This window comes from Macrotis lagotis, chromosome 1 (genome assembly GCF_037893015.1).
Source record: "Macrotis lagotis isolate mMagLag1 chromosome 1, bilby.v1.9.chrom.fasta, whole genome shotgun sequence".
NCBI classification, from domain to species: Eukaryota; Metazoa; Chordata; class Mammalia; order Peramelemorphia; family Peramelidae; genus Macrotis; species Macrotis lagotis.
Window position 1 is genome coordinate 670,495,470 of NC_133658.1, and position 25,753 is coordinate 670,521,222.

The window sequence follows — 25,753 nt, forward strand, 5'->3', positions numbered from 1 at the left end:
TTTTTTTGTCACTCAACCTGTAGCCTCCATTTTATAATTTCTTCACTAGATTCTTTACATAGATAACTCCTTTTTCTAATATCTTTTCAATGAAACTCTCCCTTTCTACCAGTTTTTCTTCATTGGTAGATGGAATTTAAAGCTTCTCCCTTGTCCCCTTCTATAAAAGTAATAACAGTTCTATGTTAGACACACTAATACATGCCCTTCTTCCAGAGGCATGCATCATACGTATGAGTTAGCTCTAGATTTCGTTTGACTTATTACATAGTTCTTTTTTAAAAAGAGATATATTATCTTTTAAAAAGATATCTATATCTATATACATATATATGTGTATGTGTGTGTGTGTGTGTATATATATATATATATATGTATGTATATATGTATGTATGTATATGGAGAGAGAGAGAGAGAGATTTTGGGGGGGGGTTACCAACCTCAAATCATCCTGACCATCATTATTTGACCAAAAATTGGTCCCAAACCCTACTTATAGTCTTTGTTTGGGCCCTGTTTGTCTCAGAAATAATGTAAATAACAATTGTTTCTGTTTTGGCCAGAAACCCCCAGGGTCTTCTCCCACATTGAATTTTTTTGACTAAGTAAAAGATGCCATTCTTTGCCTCATTCTTTTTTACCTAGCCATAATCACTAGCCTAGATAAATGAATGAGCATTGCCTCAATCAAATTTAGACCTGTTAAAAAAAAGATCTTAGCTTAAAAAGATCAAGGTCTTCCCTCTCCATCAAGGGCCATCTCCAGTCCTCCTGCTCCCTATCTGACCACTGGACCCAGGTGACTCTGAAGAAGAAAATGAGACTTTGTACAGTCCTCTCTCTCTAATGGCAACTCATCTTTTTGAGAAAGAATAACAAACACCACCACCATAACTGACACTCAGAAGGATGAGTAACAGAAACTGTATTAACAGTTTTTATACAAGTATCTAATGATTTACTCTGAATAAGCCATGGCATATTTTGTTTGAATTTTTTTTATTTTACTTTTTCATTTTGTAATTCTTTTTCATCTTTGTTCCCCTTTCTAAATATATGCTAAAAAAAAATCACTAGCAGTCCTCTGCTGTTACTTCTTTGATGCTTCTTTTATTTCTTTTTCTCCCATTCTATTGGCTTTATACTCCAGTATATTCAATATTTGCATATTTTATGTATTTTCTCTTCTGTTATTAATTGGGTAATATCCAATGAGGTAGTTTGCAGAGGATAATTACAGCCTCCAAAGTTTAATGACACCCTCTATTTTGTAATTCACCAAACCCTGTCCTTTTTCAGTATACTCTTTTTTTTTTGCAAGGCAAATGGGGTTAAGTGGCTTGCCCAAGGCCACACAGCTAGGTAATTATTAAGTGTCTGAGACCAGATTTGAACCCAGGTACTCCTGACTCCAGAGCTTGTGCTTTATCCACTGCATCACTTAGCCGCCCCCCCAGTATACTCTTTTCTTAGTGGTTGATACAGAAAATATAACATTCTTTCTATATACAAAAAACTTGATTTTCTCTTTTAGTCTTGCAGAAAATAGACATTCCAAAAATAAATCAGAATTAGCTGTTTCATTAATTTTTATAATGTTTGAAAGAAAATTTCCACTTTTATATAAAATATTTTATTAATGCTACAGTTTAAAATGTTATCAATGAATCTTAATTTTGAGTGGTTTTCTTCAGATGCTTTTCAGTTGGGGCTTGTGGAACGAGAAATTAGTGAATTGCTATGGGGATTACATCGAGCCCAGACTCCAAGGCCAACTAAGAAACCACATATTAAAAAAGATGGAAGCATCAAACAGAAGGAAATTTGTTCAGATGATGTCTGCTCGATATGCCAAGAAGAGCTTCTGGAAAAAAAGCTACCAGTCACCTATTGCAGGTTATTTTTCTCTTGTGATTGGAAAACTAAGGAATTTTTTTTTCTCAATTGACTTGACTTTAACATTTAGAGAGAAGGCATATTTTGATTCATTAATGCAGGAACATTATAAAACTTTGAATGAGATGTTGGTACCAATTCACTTGATTCTGAATTATTTATGGTGATATGGTATGGTGGTACAGTGGAAAAAGCTGGCTTAAGAATCAGAGTATCTGGGTTCAAATCCCAGCTCTGGCACTTATAATCTGTGAACCTTGGAAAAACAGTTATAAGAATCAGAGTATCTGGGTTCAAATCCCAGCTCTGGCACTTATAATCTGTGAACCTTGGAAAAACAGTTAATCCTAGTGCCTTAGTTTCCTCCCTACACAATGAGGGAATGGAACTAGGCTATTTTAAGAATTATTTTCATAAATTTTAATGGATCAAAAATTCAATTAGAATTGCAAAATCAATCTTAACCTTTAATTTGCTAAAATTTCAATATAATTTTAGAGTGTTTATATATATGTACATTTGTGTATATATGTGTATATGTGTGCGTATATATATACATATACATATATATGTATATGTGTATATATATATATATATATACTTTGAAGAAAAATACCATTGTGTTTATGGTATATTTACTTGGACTATAAAGTTATTTTATCACTTTGATACAGTAAACTACCTTACAGTTTTCAAAACTAATGTTTAAACATTGGTAAGTATTTCAGAAATTTAGGTGCCTTTATTACATAAAACCCTTTTCAACACAAGAGTTGCTCATGCTAATCTATCTTCTGAAATAATATGTTTCTTTTCATTTCTTCCATTCATTTCCTTTAATAATTTTCTTCTAAAATTTCTAGGGAACTTAATTTTCCATACCTGTTTTATCACCTTTTATTTGCTGTAAGAAAACATCCCATTTTCAGATTGTTTCCTGAAGTATTAATAAAGAACTTTATATAATAACAGAATTGCTGAAATAAATTACATCCTGAAAATTAGCTTCAGAGTTCTCATCACTAATGAACAATTCATTATACTCCACAATAACCAATTATATTTTTGTAAAACCTTGATTATTTCAAGATATTACTTTTTTATATTGAGTCAAAATTTGCTGCCTGATTTCCAGAACCTAGCATTTGCTTTCAAATGAACCAAACAGAACCAGTTTAGTACTTTGATGTTGATAACCACTTAGATATTTTGAAAAAACTATTCCTTACAGTTTACCCTTCTCCTTCCTAAATTCCTAGTTTACTTCACTTAATTCTTGTCTGACTTGCTCTCTTTTCTCATGTAACCACATTCTCCTCCCTGCTGTATTCTTGTTTTTAGCATTTTTAAAATGTACACTACCCCCCCAAACTGAACTCCAAGATATTCCTCTCTTCCCCAAACTTTATTTATGAGGTGTTTTTAAAGGCCAGGAACAGAATTTTGAATTTGCTCCAGTTAATTTTAATATTGTTTAGGGATGAGATATTGAGTATCTATGGATTCAGATTTAGTTTTTTTATCCCTCTCCCCAATTTGTGTCACTTGAAAATCATATTATCTTTGTCTCCCTGAAATTACTAATAAAATGTTGAAGAGAATAGTTAAGGACAGGACCTTGGGTTAGCTCTCCTCTATTGAACTCCTAATTGATCCACTAATCAACACTCTAGGTTTTTTCAGCCAAATAGTTTTAAACACAATTCTCTATAAGAGTATTATGAGAGATTGACCAAGTAAAACCTATATGACATCCAGTTATATTATGTCAATGGATTTTTCCCATTATCCTATTAAATAACCATAATCCAAAAAAAAGGGAAGTGTGCTTGCCTGCCATACATTTCTCCATTCATGTAGGCTCAGAGTGACTATCTCTTCCTTAAGAGCTTAAACTCTGACCCTTTAAAAATCTCTTAAAAATCAGGACACAATAACAAGCTTCACGAGATAAAAATCAACAGTCAACAATTATTTAAAGTCTCTAGCTTCCATAGCTTTTTTAAAAAAAATCTATTTGCCTCAAGTCCTCTAGCATCTCCCCATTCGCTACAAATCCTTAGAAACAACATAATTTTTAAAATCTGAGATTTTTAAGATATAGCAATTTATAACATTATGGTAAGTGGGTAAGATTATTAAGCTGTAATAAGTAATTCTCACAATGTTCTACCAGTCCTGCCCCAACCTCTTCTAACCTCCAATCACATATCAGCAACTGCCTTGTGGACATCCCTAACTAGTTATATAGTAGACATCTTAAACTATATATACATATATACATATATATATATATATATATACATATATATATCTAAAACAGAGTTTTTTCTTACCCCCTAAACCCCATGTCCCCTTTCCTAATACTGTAAGAAAACCAAATCATTCTCCCAGTCCCTCAGTTTGAAATTTGATAGTCATCCTCAATTCTTCACTATCTCTAATGCCCTATAGCTAATCTGTCACAACCTATTGATTTCATATTTGTAACATTTCTCATATATGCTCCTTTCTCTCCTCTGACTCTTGTCACCATGCCCCCATCAATCCATACCTGGACTGTTAGAATATCCTACTGGTGAGTCTACTTGCCTGAGGTCTTTCCCCCACTCCATCCATCAAAGTAATTTTCCTAAAGAGAAAATCTGACCAAGTCAGCCTCCTACTGAATAAATTCCAGTGGTTCCCGATAGCCTCCAGGATCAAATATAAAATCATCTATTTGGAATTCAAAATCCTTCCTAACCTAGCCTCGTCCTACTTTTCAAGTCTTCTTACACCTTTCTTCCTACCATATACTCTTTGACCTACTGTTTCATAAATAAAATACTCTCTCAGCTCCTGACACTTTCTGTTACTATTCCCCATCTCCCTCCCTCCTTTCTCAACTTCACCTCATTGGCTTCCCTGGCTTCCTTTTAAATCCCAACTAAAATCTCATCTTCTACAGAAAACTTTTCCTAAGTCATCTTAATCATCATACTTTCCCCCTTAATAATTTCTTTTTTATCTTGTATAGAGCTTCTTTGTATGCATTTGTTCACGTCTCTCCCATTAGTTTGTGAGCTCCTTGAGGGCAGGAATTGTCTTGGACTCTTTTTTTTTTCATTCTCATGGAAACTGAGGCTAGTGACTTAGCACAGTATCCCCCTAACTCAAATCCAAATCACATTGCCATGGTCTTCAAAAATGAAGGACAAACATTATTATGCTTAGCAAAGTTCTTGGCACATAATTGCTTAATGAATGCTCATTGATTGGTAATTTTTTTCATTTTACAAATAAAGAAGCACTAATGAAATATAATCCTACAATAAATCAATAGAAAGGCTAAATTGACTTTTTTTTTTGTTCTCTTTGTTTAACACTTCTAGGAATGTATGATTTGGCAGAGACAATAAAGTTATACCTGGAAATCAGTTCAGAACTGTGCCTTATCAAGAAGGGAAAAATCTATAATAACTTTTTCTTATGAGAACAGTTAATTTGATATAACAATTCTTAATGGTAAAGTTAACAGAGAAATAAATTGGATGGCACATTGAATAATTATAATGTTATTAAGATTTTTTTTGCAAATTCTCTATTATTTCTACCAGATATGGTTGCGGTAATAGTGTCCATATAAAATGCATGAAAATATGGGCTGATCATCAGGATAAGTCATCAAAAGCTTCTTTTGTCAAGTGTCCTCTGTGCAGGGAAGCATTTGCACCTTTAAAACTTATTTTAGAAGAATTTAGAAACTCCAATCTACTTGTGACAAGAGCAGAGAAAGAAAGGCTTAACATACACCTTGGAATTCCATGCAACAATTGCAAACAGTTTCCAATTGAGGGAACATGTTATAAGTAAGTAACAATTACAATTCATTTTAAAGATTAGAAAAAAATAGCATTAATTTTTTTACTGTAAAAAAATTTTAACCCATTAAGTCCTATTTTAATGGCTCATCTTGGCATGCAAGTGGCTCTGCAAGCCCCTCAAGAAGAGGCCAAGCTCTAATAAGTGAATACAACTGCAAAGTTTTCTAAAGTATGGACCCTAAAACAGATTGTGTATCTATTGCCTGAGGACCAGCTTAGCTAATTTACAGGGAAAAATCATTGCCAAGCAGTTGCCCACCACCAAGGTATTTAGTTTTTCAAACACAGAAATTTAAGAAACATTAAGGGGTTTAGAGGGTACATTGTAGATGGATTATTATTCAAATTATTAAGCCTTCAAAATGAATACTAACTTCTATCAGCCTGTTCAAGCTTAAATGTCTCTCTCCTAGCATATGCCACTATCTTTTCACCTAAAGAAAACTACACATTCATACTGAATTATCAGGAGAGCATCTACTACACTCAGTAGTTAAGGACTTTCAGCATTTTATTCTCACAGTTTCTGCCTCCTTGTTTAGATTCCATGTATCCTGGAGCTTTAATATAGTTCTCCAGACAAGAGTGGTAGGCATAGCATCTCTCTTTGTGCTTCATGACTCTAGAACTATGGAAGTTAAATTTAACCCTTCTGGTCTTTCTGCATTCTTTTATTCCCAGTTATGGAAACTTTTGGAGATCTTGAGATTCTGTGTCCCTAGATATCTTCATCATGCAGTTTTGATAGCTATATAACATTAAAATTATTTTCCTTTGAAATGTCATTTTTAATTCTATACATTTCAACCATTATTCTCAGAAGGGGACCATAAGTTTCACCAGACTACTAAATAGTTCATGACACAAAAAAAGTTTAAAAATCTCAGAAGGGCATGACCACACCAAAGAAAACCTTGTGCTTTGCTAGAGCCCCCAAATCCCTACTTTGCTATTAGTCAGAAAACAAAAATTTATTAAGTACCAGGGATACAAAGAAAGGTAAAAACAGTCCCTGTTCTCAAATAGCTTATAGTCTAATGCGGGAAATAATATGCAAGCAACCATATAAAAATAAGATCCATAAAGGAGAAATTGGAAATTATCTCAATGGGAAGACATTAGCTTTGAGGAGAGGGAAATTCTTCTTGCCTAAGGGGAGACTTTAGCTCTGACTTGAAGGAAGCCAAAAGGGAGCAACTAAAAGGGACAAGATTTCAGGCATGGAAGACAGCCAGTGAAAGAAACTTAAGGCAAAAACATAATAAATAAAAAACCTCCCAGTAACAACATCCTTTTTTTTCCTTAATAGTATTTTATTTTTTTCTATAGTTACATGTAAAGATAGTTTTCCAACAATGATTTTTGTAAGAACTTTGAGTTCCAAATTTTTCTCTCTCCCTTCCCTCCCCATTCCCCAAGACAGCAAGCAATCTGATATAGGTTACACGTGTACAATCTTGTTAAACATTTTTTTCATATTAGTCATGCTATGCAAGAAAAAGGAAAAACAAAAAAAAATTTTAAAGTGTAAGTAGTATGCTTTGATCTGCATTCAGACTCCCTAGTTCTTACTCTGGATGTGGATAGCATTTTCTATCATGAGTCTTTTGAAACTCTTGGATCACTGTATTTCTGAGATGAGTTAAGTCTATCACAGTTAAACATCACACAATGTTGCTGTTGCTGTGAACAATATTCACTTGATTCTGCTCACCTCACTTAGCATCAGTTCATGTAAATCTTTTCAGGTTTTTTCCTGAATGCACCAGCTCATCATTTCTTATAGGACAATAGTACTCCATTAAATTCATGTATCACAACTTTTTCAGTCATTACCCAATGAAGGGCATTCCCTCAAATTCCAATTATTTGTCGCCACAAAAAGAGCTGCTATAAATATTTTTTTCATAAGGGTTCTTTTCCCTCTATTATAATCTCTTTGGGGGGTATAAACCTAGTAGTTATATTGCTAGTTAAAAGGGTATGCACAGTTTTATAGCCCTTGAGACACAATTCCAAATTGTTCTGCAAAATGGTTGGATTAGTTCACTATTACACCAGCAATGCATTAGCAATCCAATTTTTCCACATCTCTAACATTTATCATTTTTCTCTGTCATATTACTCAATCTGATATGTGTAAGGTAATTCCTCAAAGTTGTTTTAATTTACATTTCTCTAATCAATAGTGATATAGAACACTTTTTCATATGACTATGGATTACCTTATTTCTTCATCTAAAAACTGATTGTTAATAGCCCTTGACTATCAAGTAGGGAAATAGCCTTTTTTAAATGAACTACTTAAATCTATTAACATTTCCTTTTTTGTCAACTTTTCCATATATATTTTTTTAAAAGGAATTTGTTCCTTGTCCATTCTACTGCAGCATTTGCTTCTGAGTTATTTTTGGTATGTACTTTGAATTAATTTAGTTTTTGATATTTTTCAATGCATCTTTTAAAAAGCAGATTTAGAAATTGGGAAATACATCAAAGGGCAGGCCTAGAAGGAAGGTTACTATGGTGGAATGACTACTACACAGGGAGTCAAAAGCCTTGAGTTCAAGGTCAGACAACCTCATCAAATATGTCACTGACGTGTTGCCTCATTTGAATCATTAAGGATTTGATAAGATGATCTCTTAAGACCCTTTCCTATTCTATGACTTATCAAATAGGACTAAGTGATTTTATTTTTGAGTTCTAATATTCTGTGACTTTCCCAAAACTTGAATTATTGTCTTTATGCAGATAACTCAAATCCATAAATCCAGCTCTCCCCTAATTTTCATTTTCTTGCCATCACTTGTCTTAAAGACACTTCCAACCAGATGTCACATAGGTTCATCCAACTCAATTTCTCAAAAATGGAATTCATTCCTTCCCCTAAACCTGCCTTGCAATTTCTATTAAGGTTACCACCTCGTACAACTCATCCAGATTTGCAATGTCAGAATCATCCTAGAGTCAAACCTCAATCAATTTTCAAGTAACTGATTTTATCTCCATACCATCTCCCAAATCCCTTCCCTTTTCTCCACCACAGGACTTATCACTCCAGACTTTCATTCTCATTGGAACTATATATATCTAGAATTCATAACAGTCGGTAAAGAACCATGATAGAGTATATATGCGTGAGGAAGAGCAAATCCAACATTTAGCATTCTATAAATGGAGTTAGTCATTAAACTATAATGACCCTTAAATTTTTATATATAAAACATGAACAATAAGACCCATACTAATAATTTCACAGGGTTATTGTATGAAAAGTGTTTTGTAAACCTCCAAACACCACAAAATAGTTGTTCCTATGAGATTATAACTGATTAGAGAGTAAGAGAATGACCATAATTATTGAGGGTAATAGAAATCTTCATGAAAAGCAGTCTGATATAATAGAGATAGCTAGACTTGGAATTTTGGGTTTGTATCCTAGTTTCAACACTTACTCGCAGTAAAATGAAGATTCAAAATTCCTTTGACTGTTATCTCAATAATTCTGAGGTTTAAGTGAGATAAAGTTCTATACAGGCTTTGCAAACTTTAAAGTATTTTATAAATTTCAACAATTTTACTATTGTATTATTTTAGATTATCTGAATTATAGGAAGTCTTCATCTTCATCAATTAGTGAGGTATCTAAATTATTAGCTTTGTTGAATACTCAATGAATACTCAATGAATACTGATGATCCAGAAAGGTTAGAGGTGCTTTACATTAGTCTGAAATATAAACTTTTCATTTCTAATGCATTGCAGTATGGAATTGAGCAGTGAGATTGTTTTAGAGCTTCTCCTAAGTAAGGTGATCAACGAAAGATATTGTTATATGTATGAAGTGAATTTTGAGAATATTGGATTGTGAGAATTTTCGGAATATTCATAATACCTTAAAGTGGTCCAAAGTCAAATAGACATAAATTTTAGATTAAAGATTGCACTTCACCATTGATGCCCTTCTTTAATGTGAATAATAAGAGTTGAATATAAACAGTAAGAAAAAATAGACACAGTAATTGCAAATGTTATTTGTTGGTGAATATATTCAATGAGAAATATTGCCTTTTTGAGACATTGTAGCTTAAAGAGCTGACCTCAGAACTAGGAAAGCCTGAATTTGAATTCTATTGCTAACACAAATTGTCCTATGACTGTGGACAAGTCACTTAGTCTTTCAGTGTTTTAGAAAGCTATCTAAGTTTTAGAAAGGATATTGCTATCCATTGTCAGAGGGATTTTCCTCTTCCAGAAGTTCCCTATACAAATGAAAACACAATTCATAGCCTTAACCTATAATTTATTTAAGGGAAATCTATTTGAATGGATTCATGAGGTTATTAGTTAGGCAAAATTTCTTGAACAGTACAATTCACAATCATTTTCATTTTGCCTATGTCTTAAACATCTTGCTTAGAAGAGTAATCCAAAATGGAGACTTTCTTCTAGTTCTTTTACTATTTGGAGAGTACTAGAGTAATACTCAGCCTCTGTATCTGTTATCCTTTTCTTTCATTACAAGACCAACTCCTCTTCTTTTCTGATCATATACATCACTGCTGATCTCTTACTTCTTTCACACAACTCATCATAGGTAATATACTTTAGCCTCTTTGTGACACTGCTGATCTTGTTTTTTTTAAGATCATTGTATTCTATGAGTCAGAGACATATGCTATCCACTAAAAGAATAGTAATTTTAAAAACATGAGCTTTTAAGCAGAAAGCAGGTTGAATTTTTGTAAATAAATATCTAGTTTCTTAAATGTTTTCCATCATGATTTTTTTTAATTCCAGACCCAATTCAATATCTGTTGGTAGTGACTTTCATTTTTACCTTGAAGATGCCTTCTATATCACTTTTTAAGGAAAATACTCATTTTAGTGTATTATAGAGAGGTGACATTCTAGGTAATAATCCAAAAACTTTTGACCGCTTTTGATTCAGAGCATGTTTAATGATGATGATGATGATGATGCTGTTGCTGATGGACATTTTCAGGTTTTCAAATATTGTTTTTATCCTTACAACAACCCTGTAAGGTAGGTTTAACAGATGAAGAAACTAAGACAAACAGCAGTTAAGTGACTTGCCCACAAAAATTGTACGTGTCTGAGGCAAGATTTAAACTCAGGCCTTCCTAATTCCACATCTACTTCTATTCACTGAACTTCCTACCTGTTACTTTTTAGCGTAGTCTTCTCTATACCAACCTGTACCCATCTTTGCACTGAAAATATTAAGTATTAATATTTATTTTGTTTTAATCTGGAGTTTATTTAGTTTTTCTTAGTTGCCTTTATTTTCTCATCCTCAATAAGTACTGAAACATGAATTGTGATTGTCTTTATATTTGTCTGCATGTGTTTATCATTAGGAGTGTTAAGTCAAATGACAAATTTTCTCATGAAATAGTGTTACTAGTTGCCTTTGGACACATGATTAAATCAAGAATGCCAACTCCTTTAGTTGTCTTTCTTAGAAGAAGCTTTGAACCATCCTTCTAATAATCCACAATTGTATTCTATACTTGCATTCTGATTTCATTGTACATAAAAGTGTACCTGCAGAGAGCTGACCTCAAAACAAGATTTCTGTTCAAGTCCTATCACTAACACATACTAGGTTTGTGACCCAAGACATATTTAATATTTCAGTATTCTAGTCAACTCTAAGAATCTAAGCTTCAAAGAAAGTGCTGAACTACATTGGTTGAAAAGTTTTCCTCATCCTGATATACCAATGAAATCACAGATCCAATTCTTCTTCTTATGACTAATAATGTGAATATGGATACAATTCGATTCTCCTATGGTACCTCAACTCCTTAGGCATGGACAAAAAATATCAAATTGGCATAGTCAAAAATTTCATCGCCTCTAGGCCAATCTTTAATGAATGATTTATGCATATATGTGTATGTATATAATTTGGCTAAGCTGGTCCTTGCACAGCAGCAGAAACAGTTTGTTTGGGGACCCATTTCAGTTGAATAGAACATTCTAGAGCTTGTACCCTGTTGTCATGAACCCAGATCTCCTTTGTGCCATAATAAGGCATTGTAAAAGAACTTTGATGAGAGTTGAAACTTTTATTTCCACCAAAAAGGTAAATTATCATCTGTACTTTACATACTAAAGAATTAATATATTTCTTTACTATTCATTGTTGTTTCAGCAGCTTTGAATAAAATCAGAAGGCAATTGAGGTTTTTTAAAATCCTCTAAAATTTACCTCAGTGCAGTAAGTTTGAATTTTAACATTTCAGAGGGACCTAAAGTATAATTACATGCTAAACAATGTTTCCTTATTTAATCAATAAGTATTGAGTACTTACAATTACTTATTATTATGCCAAGTAAAACAGGACAATTGTCCTCAAGAAATATAAAATCTAGCTGTTCCTGGACATGAATAACATGGATGAGACAAGTAATGAAGAAGTTAAATGGAAAGGAATGCTAAAAATGTTTAGTAAATGTCAAAATGTCAATCTAATTCTATGGAGATAAGGACAAAACAGTTCTAGAATACTTCCTGAAAGAGACATAGTTTGAGCCATGCCTTGAAGAATGGCTAGTATTTGAAAATGTAAAGAGCAAACTAGGAAAACTATCAGACATAATAATAATTTTCCAAAATATCTGGATCTAGCATTTTCTTTCTTTTGATATTTTTAGGTGCACTGAATGTGCTGAATATCACCTATGCCATCAATGTTTTGTTAATTGTTACCATCCTCCACATATTTTTACCTTTCGACAGGTATAGTATTCATCTCAAACATTTATTATGTTCTCTAGTTTAGGATCTAAAGTCATTCAAAAATACATTTGAATTGCAATGTTAAATTTTTTATTATAGCCTAATCAAAACAGATGGAGAAGTGTCAGAGAAGTAATAAAAGAAAAAGGAAATTTGGAGAAGGCATAAAGGGTTAACTGAAGAATGATTAGTAGAAATAGAAAAGGCAAAATTGAGATGTGATTTTAGATCAAAATAGAATAAATTACACCAGTCAAGTATAAGTAGGTCAAATATATGGTTTAAAAAAATGATAATTTGAAAAAAGCATGCCCTTGAGACTTAATACCTTTTATTTTAGGTGTAGTCATCATTTTATTGATATCTACCAAATAGTCATTTACATGTATAAGTCACTTCTCAATGTATAGATAAGAACAGGTAAATGTTTATGGCTTTACTTTAGCCTAAATTCAGAAATGATTAACATCACCCATTAGTTAATTTATCCTGTTAACACATTCAGCCAACAGACATTGTACTTAAGAATTTCTGACTTAGTTGTAATGTTGAACCTTAAGTATAGAATCACTTTTGAATATCTACAGTTGTTAGGAAGTATTCCCTTAAATAAAGCTGTCTCTGTAATTTTCTCTCATTGACCCTCATTTTGCCTTCTGAGTCCAAACAAAATAAGTCTAAATGACCTTTCCCATTAACCCTTTTAAATATTGGACCATAGCTATCATGTTTCTTTTTAAAATCTTCCCTTTTCTAAGCTGGATATATATATATATATATATATATATATATACCCACTTTTTTTTTTCCTTGCTGATCCTTCTATGGTATGATCTTCACCATCTCTATATTTCATATCTGTATATCGTCAATATGCAATGATTTAATATCATTCTTAAAATATATCCAAAACTGAGCACTACTTCAAATGTGGCCCAACAGAAGACTGTTAATCTCTTTAGTTCTGAACAATACATTTCCTCTTAAAACAACCTTTGTATCATTAACTTTTATGGCCTACTCTATCATACTGATTAGTGATGTTGAGTTTTAGCTTCAGTAAAATCTCCAGATTTTTTTTTATATAAACTATTTGCTAACCAAGCATGCCCTCTCTTCTTAACATAATAGGCATTTATTTAGTTTTTACTATATTTCAGGCATGATGTGTTTATGAAGTTGATTTTTATCCTAAATAATTCTTAATACTTGTCCCTGTTGGGGCGGCTAGGTGGCGCAGTGGATAAAGCATGGGCCCTTGGAGTCAGGAGTACCTAGGTTCAAATCCAGTCTCAGACATTTGATAATTGCCTAGCTGTGTGGCCTTGGGCAAGCCACATTACCCCATTTGCCTTGCAAAAAAACCTTAAACAAAAAATACTTGTCCCTGTTTAATGTTATCTCACTAGCTTCATTTGAGATAACATTCTGTACTATTGTCCCTCCCAAATTTTATGAGTATGAAATATGCCATTATCCAAATTATTGATACAAATGTTAACATAGAGTCAAAGAAAGCTCTCTGGGGCAAACCACTTGATTTCATTCCAAGGTTGGATTAATAATAACCCATAAAAGGATAAACATAAAAGTTCAACCATTCAAACAGTATTTGGTTCACCTATTATTGTTTTGACTAGAGGTGTCAAACTCACATCCCACAACATTCTCCAATGTGACTTAACTATATTAAAATGTAATTCTTATCTGATTTTAATGTAATTCATGTATTGATAATAAAAAGAAATATATAATATTGAGGCTTTCTAAGTCAATATGCAATAGCCTGCCAAGATCCTTAAGTACGGTTAAAATTAACCATACTTAAAACATTGGCACCTGTTTCTATTTGAATTGAACACCATTGATTTAGACCATAGTTTTGTTCTTCATACAAAGATAAAAGATTTTGTTAAATTTTTCCTTAAATGTAAACTTGTAATATTGCTATAATCTGTCTTGTCAAAAACAGTTAAGTTATACACTGCATGTAATTATAAAACTAAATTATATAATTAAAGAACAGTTAAGTTAGTTTATTATGATTTATTCTTTGTGAAATATTTTAGTTCTTGGTGATTAGTGTTTCACTATGATTCTGGTTATTCACTAAAGAGTCATTTAATAATATATTTTTAGAACTTTGTTATAAATCAAAATCAAGCTCACTGACCTATCAAAATCAAACCCACTGGCAACCTCCAAGTGTTTTTTTTTTAATTTTTAAATCAAGACATTTTCTTTTTTTTTCAGCATTCTATTCTTGGAAGTAATCTTGGAAAGATTATTAAAAGTTTCTTAGCAATCACATGTTTCAGTTCTTTAAGTCAGAAAACATTCATCTAAAGTTCTTCATCTCAACTTTCAAAGGACAGCTAGGTGCTCTCTTACTTTTCATTTCCACTATCTTTTCTTGGGTTTCAGCTCCTACTTGGCCATTTTTTATATTTTTTTTCCAATCTGAAAACTCTTAATTATTGGAAAGAACAAAAGCAAGAGGAAAGTAGTTCTACCTTTTCTTTTGGCATTCGTTATTACAATAGTAAATCTAAGTAGTATTTTATTCCTTCTTTGTTCTTTGTTTTCTCTGCAGAATAGCTTTAAATAGTACTTTTTGTTGTCTTCAACATTCCTCACCAGTGTTAGTTTAGTCACACTTCACCACTCTGAACCTTATTCTTCTAAGATCATTTCATGTTGTTGTATTCATCCTCAGTTACATACCTTTGCTTTCATCTTCTATTAAATATTTAAAATATGAAATAGTTGATAAATTTCATATGTTCACATCAGTGTTTCTAAATAATGCCCCCATTTCCTTATTAGAATCCTTTTTCCATATGTCTTCAGATTTTTTAAAGAGTTTATCTCTGCTGGCTGCCAGACCCTAGAATTTTAAGGACATGGGAACCTATTTATTCTTTATTTGAACCCTTTAAAATATGCACTCTTTCTGAAACTTCATATGTATGTATAACTGCTTTCCTTCCCTTTCTAATACAACTTCCCAAATGGAGTGGTTTCTACCACTTAGGTTTCCTGTTATTTTTATCTCAGCAACCAGTTCCTCATTTTTGTTGAGAATCAGACCACATTAATTATTTCTCACATTCTTTCTGCCTTCAAAGATGAAGTTACCATTAAGGTGAGCCAATTAGCTTCTCTACTTTAGGCAGAGAGAGCTTTACAGGTAATGTCTAAATAATTGAAGTCCCCTAGTTTTACTATATAGCATGCCTCCATGCCAGGCTAATAAAGGAAGAATTCTGTTTGATTAGACATTTAGAAATGGTGCTTTCCTAACACTTGGAAAATCTTGTCAAATAGTCAAATAGTGATTTTTAAATAATAACTGCCTTCTATTTTAGATAAAAGAAAATAAAATGTAGATATGATAATATAGTTTTTATGAAAATTGCTTCATTATTTATAATAGTTTGCCTTAAAATATTCTGATACTATAACTATGTTGAAGAGTGAAATGGAAATTGAACATATATTTAAAGTGTAGATTAGGAAACAAAAACTTCAACAAGTATCTAAATGTTTTACAATTTATTTTCCTGTCACTAATTTTTAACAATAAAGTTTATATACAAAATATCCTTTGAATTACAAAATAATTACCTCTTTTAACCATCACAGAAGAGAAATCAAAGGTGGAAATCACTGGGATTATGTCCTTCAGGGAAAAAAATAAAAAATACAGAACTTACAAATAAGAATCAAGAAGAGATGGAACACTTTGAAAAAAAGTAAGAATAGCATTCTAAGTAAACAATTCAGAAATTTCTCGATCACTTACGAGTTCTTTCAAGCAATTTCTGCCCAATTATTTCAATAATGTTTTCAAGAATAGCCTTTCCAAGAGGCAAGAAAATTACTTTGAGGAGCTCTATTTTTACATTTCCCTGCACAGATACTTAGGTTAATGATGTTTGAAGAGTTTAAAGAGTATTGACTTCAATGAAAATCTATTTATTACATTCTTTTTCTCTTGAGGAAGAAAAGAAAATTTTCCCCATAAACCTATTTTTCTATAAGATAGAGGGCCTGCTACACTTCCTCTTTATTCATATAAGTTTATTGTCTTTAATCAGAGAAAAATACTGGATAATAATTAGCATTGTCTTTAGATATGAGATCAAGCAATAGAGCAGTAATGTAATTATTTTATGACATGTAACCATAAATTAATATTTATACTTCCATGTTTCTTCTTATTTCAGTATCATTTGTACACCAAAGCATGTAGTAACATCACTTCCTCTCATATTAATTACAAAGAACAGTAAACTGCTGGCTCCAGGGAATCAGTGTCGAATTTGTTTGAAAGCATTTTGTCTTGGTCAGCATATAAGATTGTTATCATGTAATCACAAGGTAAAGATAAAACTCAATGGTAGTCCAGGTCATTCTGAAAAGCCTTATTCCTTCATTTCAACATTTTACTATATTTCATGGCTTTACACATAGTTAAATACAATTATGATTTAATAATCTATTTGATTTATTATAATAAGGATGGGAAATCAATCACTTTATTAAACTTTGCAGAAATTTGGTGCTGAGATAAAGCATAGAATTGTGATATAGAATCTTAGAATTGAGAGGACATTAGAACTTAGAAGAAGGTTCCACCCTCCCTAAGGAAGGATTTCTAATGATGATTAATCTTTCCAGTAAAATAAAATTGGAGTTCAAAGTTTTGGTCGGTCCTTATCGCCATGGTGCTGCATCCACTAAAAGGGGAATGTTAACACTTATAAAGTTTTTATCTTCTCAAATGCATTAAAATTTTTTTAATGAAAAATATCCTCTGCCCTAGGATGATGGTGCCTGCCTACAAACATTGGTACGGGGGAGGCTGTGGCTAGTGAGTTACAAGTTTGAGAATTTTGAGCTGCATTAGGGCCTATTGTATTTTTGTATTAAGTTCAGCACCAGTGTGGCAAGTCCACAGCAGCAGAGCTCTGGTCACTGAACTGACTAATGAGGGAAAGGTCAGAGCCAAGTTGGAAATAGAGTAGACCAAAGCTTCCATGACTATCAGTCTGTAAGTGGCCACTATACTTCCAGCCTGGGTGAGATAGGAGGCTCAGTCTCCCTCTCCCCCAAAAGTATATGAGATTATGTATATGAGTACATATATAAACATTTATATGCATATATATTTGTAAATATATTTATATTTATACATGTACATATATAGATATATACAAATAGATGTACACTCTGTATATTGAATAAATGTATTATTATTGTTCCATGGGAACTAAACCCAGAGTATGAAATTTTTAAAAATAATTTTCAAGCTGTTCTATTAATTTCTATACTAGAAAATAAATATATGGATAGATTTAAATGGAAATAACCATTCAAGAAAATTTAATGTTGAGTCTTTACAAAAACCTGAAAAAACAGTTTATTGGATGACTCAAAATATAATCATATTGATAATTATAACTCAAAATATATTTAAGAGAGCGCTGGTTTTTTACAAATTTGAAACATACTTTCTTGAGAAATGAATGTCTTTAGTCTTTGCTTAATAATTATATTATTCATATATTCATGATATTTTATATATTGTATTAATGATTATAATCAGGATGATTACAACTCTAATATATATTTTCTTTAAAGTTTCATAGGAAATGCATTGATGATTGGTTGCTAAACATATGTAATTCATGCCCTATTGATGGCCAAAATGTCTATAACCCTTTAATCTGGAAAAATTCACTGATTAATGGACACAAACAAAAACCAGAACCACTTACAACTGCCAATCATCTGACAAAGCAGGTGTATCCAGAACTTTTTCTACCTGGCACTGGATTGTTCTTTAAAGAAGATAAATTTGACCACTTAACTAATTTTGAAAAACTCAATAATCATCAAGTTTCAACAGATTTGAATGAGAATGTAGCAGTAGATAGTCTACCCCCTTTGCAATCAAGTGATCCAAATTCAAACAAATTAATATTTGAGTATAAAATAAATCACCACTTCCCTAGCTGTATTCAGGATTCACCCCTTAGTGCTGCAGGAAACATCCCTTCTCAAGTTTTTCTTCCTTCCATTACCAAGACTGGAGTTTATCCTACTCCTGGAAGCCCATCTGTCAGCAAAAAGTCAAAGGGGAGCAGAGAGTCTCAGTGCATGGATGGTCTTTCCTTGAAGAAGATTCTTGCCACTAAAATAAGAACTGACAATGAAAGTTCAGATGTTACATTTCCAGTGGTTCTTCATCATATGGTAGCCTGGGGTACAACTAATCCTAGCTCAACCAAAAGGGAGAGTAATAATATGGGAAAAATCAGAAGAAGCCATAATCTGTCAAGAAGATATATATCAAATACTTTAAATACTAAAGCTCAAGAGTTGTCTTTAATAATGGAAGGAATTCCTCTTTGCAAAAGTTAATATTGGGTGCTTTCTTGGAATAAGTTATTTATTTCAGATATCTTGAATTGTTATATATGCAAGCATTTTTCCTGGGAATGTAATTTGTTGCTTGCATATTTAATAATGAGTAAAGAATATAATATGTATAGTAAATACCACATACAGGGAAATTAGAATGTGAGGTTTTATTATGAATTTTTTCTTTGAAATATTTATAAACTAAATGAGAATAAAATCTATCATCATGCCTTACTTTTGTGTTTTCATAGTCTATGTCATATCTTTAACAGTTTACATTATTTTATTTTTGCATCTATTTGGTAGATTTGCATCATAGAATTCATTAAGATGACCAACATCAAATACTACGTTTCAATTTTTTTTCTATCAGGAATGAAGGGTTAAAAGGTATGATTTAAGGGATTACTACTGACAGATTCTATTCTCAGTTTTCTATAATTTGTCAGGTTTTTACATCTTTCTGTTTTCTAAGATATTAAGCAATTTCTCTTCTGCTTTAGGGAAAAGGAAAATATTATTTTGGAGATTCTCATTCTGTAGACATATGTTAGACTGTTTGGACAATGATTTCCCTTCCAATTTTTGAGATTCATAAAATCTGGGGGCAGCTAAGGTGTGCAGTGGATAAAACACAAGTCCTGAATTCAGGAAGGCTTCAGTTCAAATCCATACTTACTAGCTGTGTGACCTTGGAAAAGTCACTTTAGCCCCATTGCCTTACCCCCCCATAAAAGATTCACAAAAGCAGTTTAGTTAATGTATTTATGAAAGAGATATGTGATCATATATAGACTTCTTCAATTATCAATTAAATTTCTTCATAATTTGGCTTCAACCACCTTTTTTTTTGTAAGGCAAATGGGATTAAGTGGCTTGCCCAAGACCTCACAGCTAGGTAATTATTAAGTGTCTGAGATCAGATTTGAACCCAGTACTCCTGACTCCAGGGCTGGTGCTTTATCCACTACGCCACCTAGCCGCCCCTTCAACCACCTTTCCAGATTTATTACCCCCCTCATAGTGTAGCCAAACTTGTGTTATTTTTCACATATAACATTCTATTTTTGTGCCTTTGCATGGGCTATCCTCCATGTATGGATTATACTTGCTCTTCATCTTAAAATCCCTAGTTTTCGTTAAAACTTCAGTGTCACTTCTCAGAATTTTTCTGATCCCACTAGCTGCTGTAACTCCTTGAACCCCCCACTTGCCCCCTGTTTATTATGAGTGTAATAGTCTTATAAAATATAACCTTATATATGTATATGTAGCCTTATAAGATAAAAACCACTTTACTTTTTTGACTTTTTATTCCATGACCCAACATAATGCTTAATACATAATAAGCAATTTTTTAATGTTTGTCAGATGATTGGTTATAATATAACCTCCAGTTAATCAAAACATTGATCATCTTAGATTGTTTCTTAGAAACCGTTTTTTGTATCATATACCCCTTTGGAAGTCTGATAAAACTGATTCCTCAGTAATATTTTAAATATGTAAAATACACAGAAACTACAAAGAAATCCAATTATATTGAAATATAATTACCAAAATGTTAAAAGAAATAATTACAGACCCCTGGTTAAGAATCCATATTAGGCTACCAATTGCACAAACTTCTGGATTCTGATCAAATCAACTATGTATCAGTCACTCTGGTAACCATGTGAATACAAAGCCAAAATGTAAGAGGCTCTGTTCTCAAGTAGCTTATATTCTGTGTGTTGTGGTCAATTGGATCAGATACAAGTAAATACAAATATATACAAAATGTTAGTGGGCAGAAGATGGGGGATAATAGGACAGGTACAAAAGAGATGAGAAAGTCATGAATGGATATAAGATCAGGCTCCAACAATATGGAAATTCTTTTAGATTATAAATTGTAGAGAAGACGCCAACTTGTAATGATAAAGGAAGTTGAAATCAAAGGTTATTTTTTTAAAAGTACATGAAAGATTACTACAAAGCACTAATAAGAAAATACAAAAATATTTCTGATGGAAAAGATGACAGATGAAAATAGACTATATTTGACATATCCACATTAAATCATTCATGGAGCTTCAAATTAGTCCAATCCTGAAAAGTAATTTGAAATTAAATTGTGCTTTTAAAAAAATTACTAAAATGCCTATACTTGAGGAAAGAACCTTTCTTTTTGGTTTTGTATTCCTAATTCCTAGTGAAGTAGCTGATACTAGATCATAAATAAGACCCCAGCTTCTGGGAAAAGAATTCAATATTTAACAAAAACTCTAGGAAAACTGGACAATAGTATGACAGAAAGTAGGCATAAAACATCTCTCACCCTATACCAAGATATGGTTGAAATGGGTACAGGATTTAGACATAAAGGGCAAAAACCTTAAGTTTATTAGGAGATATATATGAAGAGAGGAGTTTATGACCAAACCAAAGAGACAGAGAACATTATGAATTGCTAATTGGATAATTTTGATTACATTAAATTTTTAAAAGTTTTGCACAAATATAAACAATACACCCAAGATTAGAAGAAATGCAGAAAATTAGAAAACAATTTTCACAGCTAAAGTTTCTATTAAAGGACTCATTTCTAAAATATGGAGAGCTGAGTCAAATTTATAAGAATTGTCAAGGGATATGATCAATCAATTTTCAGATGAAATTAAAGCTATAGTCATATGAAAAAATGTTCCACATAATTGATTAGACAAATGCAATTCTTGAAGTTCCACCTCAGGCTTATCAGATTGACTAAAATGACAAAAATAGAAATGATCAGTGTTGCAGAAGATGGGCAAAAACTGGGACACAAATGCATTGTCATTCCAGAGAACAACTTAGAACTGTGCCCAAAGGGTAATCAAGCTCTGCATACTCTTCGATCCAACAATACTACTGCAATGTATGTATCCCAATGATAGGATAAAAGGGGGGGGGGGGTTAAGTCCCACATGTACATAAATATAACAGCTCTTTTTGTCATAATGACAAAGAATTGGAATTTGAGGAGATGCCCATCAATTGGGGAAACAGAACAATTTATGGTATGTGAATGTGATGGAGTACTATTCTATAAGAAGTAATGAGCAGGCAGATGAGGAAAACCTGGAAAGACTTGCATGAACTGATGCAAAACCAGCAAAACATTGTATACATTAATGGCAACATTGTTGATCAATTTTGATGGATTTAGATCATCTCAGTAATTCAGTAATCAATGACAATTCTTAGATACTTGTGAAGATAATGCCATCCACATCCAGAGGAATTTGATTATGGAGTGTGAATATAGAGCAAAGCATGTTCACTTTTTAAAACTTTTTTTTAATCTCTCATGGTTTTTTACTCCCTTTATTACTTATTCTTTTATAACATGATGGAAATATGTTAACACGATTATACATGTACAACCTATATCAGATTATTTGCTGCCATGAGGAGGGCTAGAGGAGGAGAGTAAAAAAATGAAACTCAAAAGCTTACAACAAGATTAATGTTGAAAATGATCTTTGCATATTATTAGAAAAAATAAAATAACTTTTTTAAATTCCCATACCATGTGCCCTAGAAATTCCATTTATGCATCCTTATTTCCAACCAAGATGGTTGCCTGAGTGAATATAGGCTGCCTAGCTCTTCCATACTCCTCCATACTCCTCCTACTGCAGCAAAACCTTGAACATCACATCAGTACTAATCTAGAAATTCATAGGGGGGAAAATGACTTTGTAAACTTCATAAATGTACAAGAATTTATCCAGGAGACCTAGATCAAAAGAAAGAGGGCTCATTAGTACCAACACAGGTTAGCCTCATAGCACAACCAGAAACTAACAAGAATGCATATAGGGTGCACAGTTCTATATTCAGAGGCAGTAAAAATGGAAGAAATGAAAAAAACGAGTATGGCAGACTCAACAGTATATCCATATAGGACATACCAAGTTCAGGCAATGTGAGATTCATAAAACTGTTTACTGAGTTATGAAAGAGGGTCTAGAAGAGCCAGTATAATGTAACTTCAAAGATTCAAGGGCATTTAACCCCAGGAGATTAAAAGTCAACACAGTAACCCAACATGTGTGATATACCTCATCCAAAAAGCACAACAGAGGAAAAAGTCCACCATAGAATAAATTCCCAACTCAGGAATGAAATAAACACCCACTATAATTAAAAATTATTGAGAATTTAATGTCTATGAATATAATCAATCTTATGCTGGGACAAGAATGTAATTAAGTAATGAAGCAAGAGATTAAGAATGAAATAAAATGCACTGAATTGGAAGGAAATAAGTAGCTTAGAGAAGGATAGTTTTGAAAATAGCATGTTACTTGAGTAACAACCCAAGAAATTTATTCTGTGTAAGCTAGAATAGCTCAAAAAGAAATCAGAATCCATAAAAGCAACAAGAAATATTAGCAAAAAATGTAAATTTTTTAACAAAATGTAATAAAAGGTAAGATATTTGATATCAAAAACAGCTACCCTGGAAAATAACTCGAGATAATTAAACAATCATAGGATTTTCTGAAAAATAGAATTTTTTAAAATCCTAATACTATATCACAAAAAATATCAAAAATGAAAACTTGCCAGATCTATTAGAACTGGAGAGCAAAGAGAGAATACACTGATAACCTCCTAAAAGAAACTACAAAATGAAAAATCCCATGAATGCTATAGCTAAAACCCAGAGCTCACACATCAAAAATACAAAAAAGAATGTTCAAATGCCAAGAAATGATACTATCACACAAAATTTGGTATCATCTACTCTGGAAAAAAAAGTCAATCCTGGAAAATAGTAATCCACAAGTTTAAAAAAAACTCTGAAATTTGTAACAAAGAATAAATTACCATGCAAAGTGAAGTATAATCCTACGGAGATGTGTGGGGGGGGTAGTATTGGGATAGGGGAAAGAAGGGAAATAGAATATAGAATTTTTAATAGGTATAGAACTTTTAAGCATTTCTGATAAAAAGACCAGATCTAAATAGGAGCTTTGAACTGCAACCCCAAGAGTCCAGAAAAGTCTAGAAAGTTAAATTTATTTGAGCAATTGAAAGAAATCATAGGATGATGTAGTGCTAACATTCTAATGGGGCAAAAGAAATAAATATCTTTTCAGAATCTTCAAATCTTCAAATGATATTGAAGTGAAATAAGAAAAACATATCCTGGAAATTGGATCGTTTCTGCTTTGAGGATTTTAAGAGGAGAAAAAAAGAAGAGGGTAAAAATAAGAAGACTCTAATACAGATAAGTAATGGAACTGAGCTTGCTTTTTTCTCATAATTGCACTGGATGAGAATATATAGACATGGAAGAAAGGATGGGGAAAGTGAACATCAGATGAACCTCATGTGAATGAACAAAGGAAGGTTGAACTCACATCACCATTTTGCCATGGAAATAACATCAAACTGAAGAGGGTAAAAAAAGATGGGACCTGGTAGGAGGTAAAATGGATGATAATATCAGGCAGGGAATAGGAAAAAGTGAAACAAATTTCCTGATTCAGAAGAGAGGTAAAGAGGAAAGGATGAATAAATGAAATATTTCTGAGCTGTAAAAAAAATTTGTGAATGTGAAGAAAATGAAGAAAGATATACATGAACTGATATAGAATAAAGTAAACAAAGTCTAGAAAACTATATACACTATAACAATATAGACAACCATTTTAAAAAAGCAAATTCTGCAAAATTATACAAAACAAGCATAGTATGTTAAAATTGTATCTTTTCTAGATTCCATCACCACAACTTACATCCCACTCTAATAGTGTATTATGTTTATAAGTAGCCAGTATAAAGTCATAATAGCAGGAAATAAGACTGTATTGGGAATTAGAAATCACCACAGACTTCCCAATGATCAAAGGAGCATAATTTGCAAGTTTTATTATATATTTACTAAAAAGCACAACCTGAGACTATAGGCTAAGGGGAAGGCAGACTTGTCTTTCAGAATTTTGCTCCTATGAGTTTACATAAGCTCCAGTCATACTCAGTCAGACAAACGGAACACCAAACCTTGCTAGTGACTGAGATGATGTGGATATGTTAATGAACTAACTCCAAAATTATAGTAATAAGACTTACACTGTTACCCACCAAAACCCTATGAAAATGAGACCCCCAAACTCCAGCCCTGAGATGGTACTCTTTCATCTCCATGCTCTTTGAATACCCAAGCTGCCTGTGCTCCCTCATGACCCCCTTCCCCATTTCATGCCATCTGCCTCTGTACCCTCCTTGACACATTTTCCTCTATATTTGCCATTTTCCCTATGCCTTATTAAAGTGTGATTGAAACATTATACCCTGCAACTATTATGGTCATTCCCAAAAAGTACCCAAAGAACCAGACATGCCTGCTCTACTTAATAATTCTATAAATCAATTAGCAATTCACATAACTTGAAAGAATAGAATGATACTCCCATTCCAACCCTTTGCAGAGCTGGGTAGGTCCACAAATGTCCTCTGCAAACATTTTCAAATTTTTTAAATGTCTTGACCAATTATTCTCCTTTCTCCCCATTTTTGTCTTTGAAAAATACTAATTATCTTAGGAGATGAGTTCTTTTGGGAAGGGCAAAAGAAGGGGGATGGATGTTGGGAAATTTATGGTGATGTAAAAATATATAATTTTAAAACAAAAAATACCATTAAAAAGGAGAGGGAAGAAAGCAAAGAACTGAAATCCAAAAGTGTGCCATAGATTGTCTCATGACAATTAGGTAATGACCAAACACACTGTGTTATATGAATGTACTGGAAT

General features: G+C 32.4%; 1 protein-coding gene across 1 annotated transcript in view; it reads left to right on the forward strand.

Moving 5' to 3' along the window:
- Nucleotides 1-19,188, forward strand: part of ZSWIM2 (zinc finger SWIM-type containing 2) — a 30,837-nt gene extending 11,649 nt beyond the window's left edge. The window contains exons 4-9 of the mRNA XM_074215542.1: nucleotides 1,695-1,896; nucleotides 5,496-5,747; nucleotides 12,450-12,534; nucleotides 16,180-16,289; nucleotides 16,764-16,917; nucleotides 18,181-19,188. Coding sequence (XP_074071643.1) covers nucleotides 1,695-1,896; nucleotides 5,496-5,747; nucleotides 12,450-12,534; nucleotides 16,180-16,289; nucleotides 16,764-16,917; nucleotides 18,181-18,963 — 1,586 coding nt within the window. The 3' untranslated portion in view covers nucleotides 18,964-19,188. The remainder of the gene's footprint in view (nucleotides 1-1,694; nucleotides 1,897-5,495; nucleotides 5,748-12,449; nucleotides 12,535-16,179; nucleotides 16,290-16,763; nucleotides 16,918-18,180) is intronic.
- The last annotated feature ends 6,565 nt before the right edge of the window (nucleotides 19,189-25,753 follow it).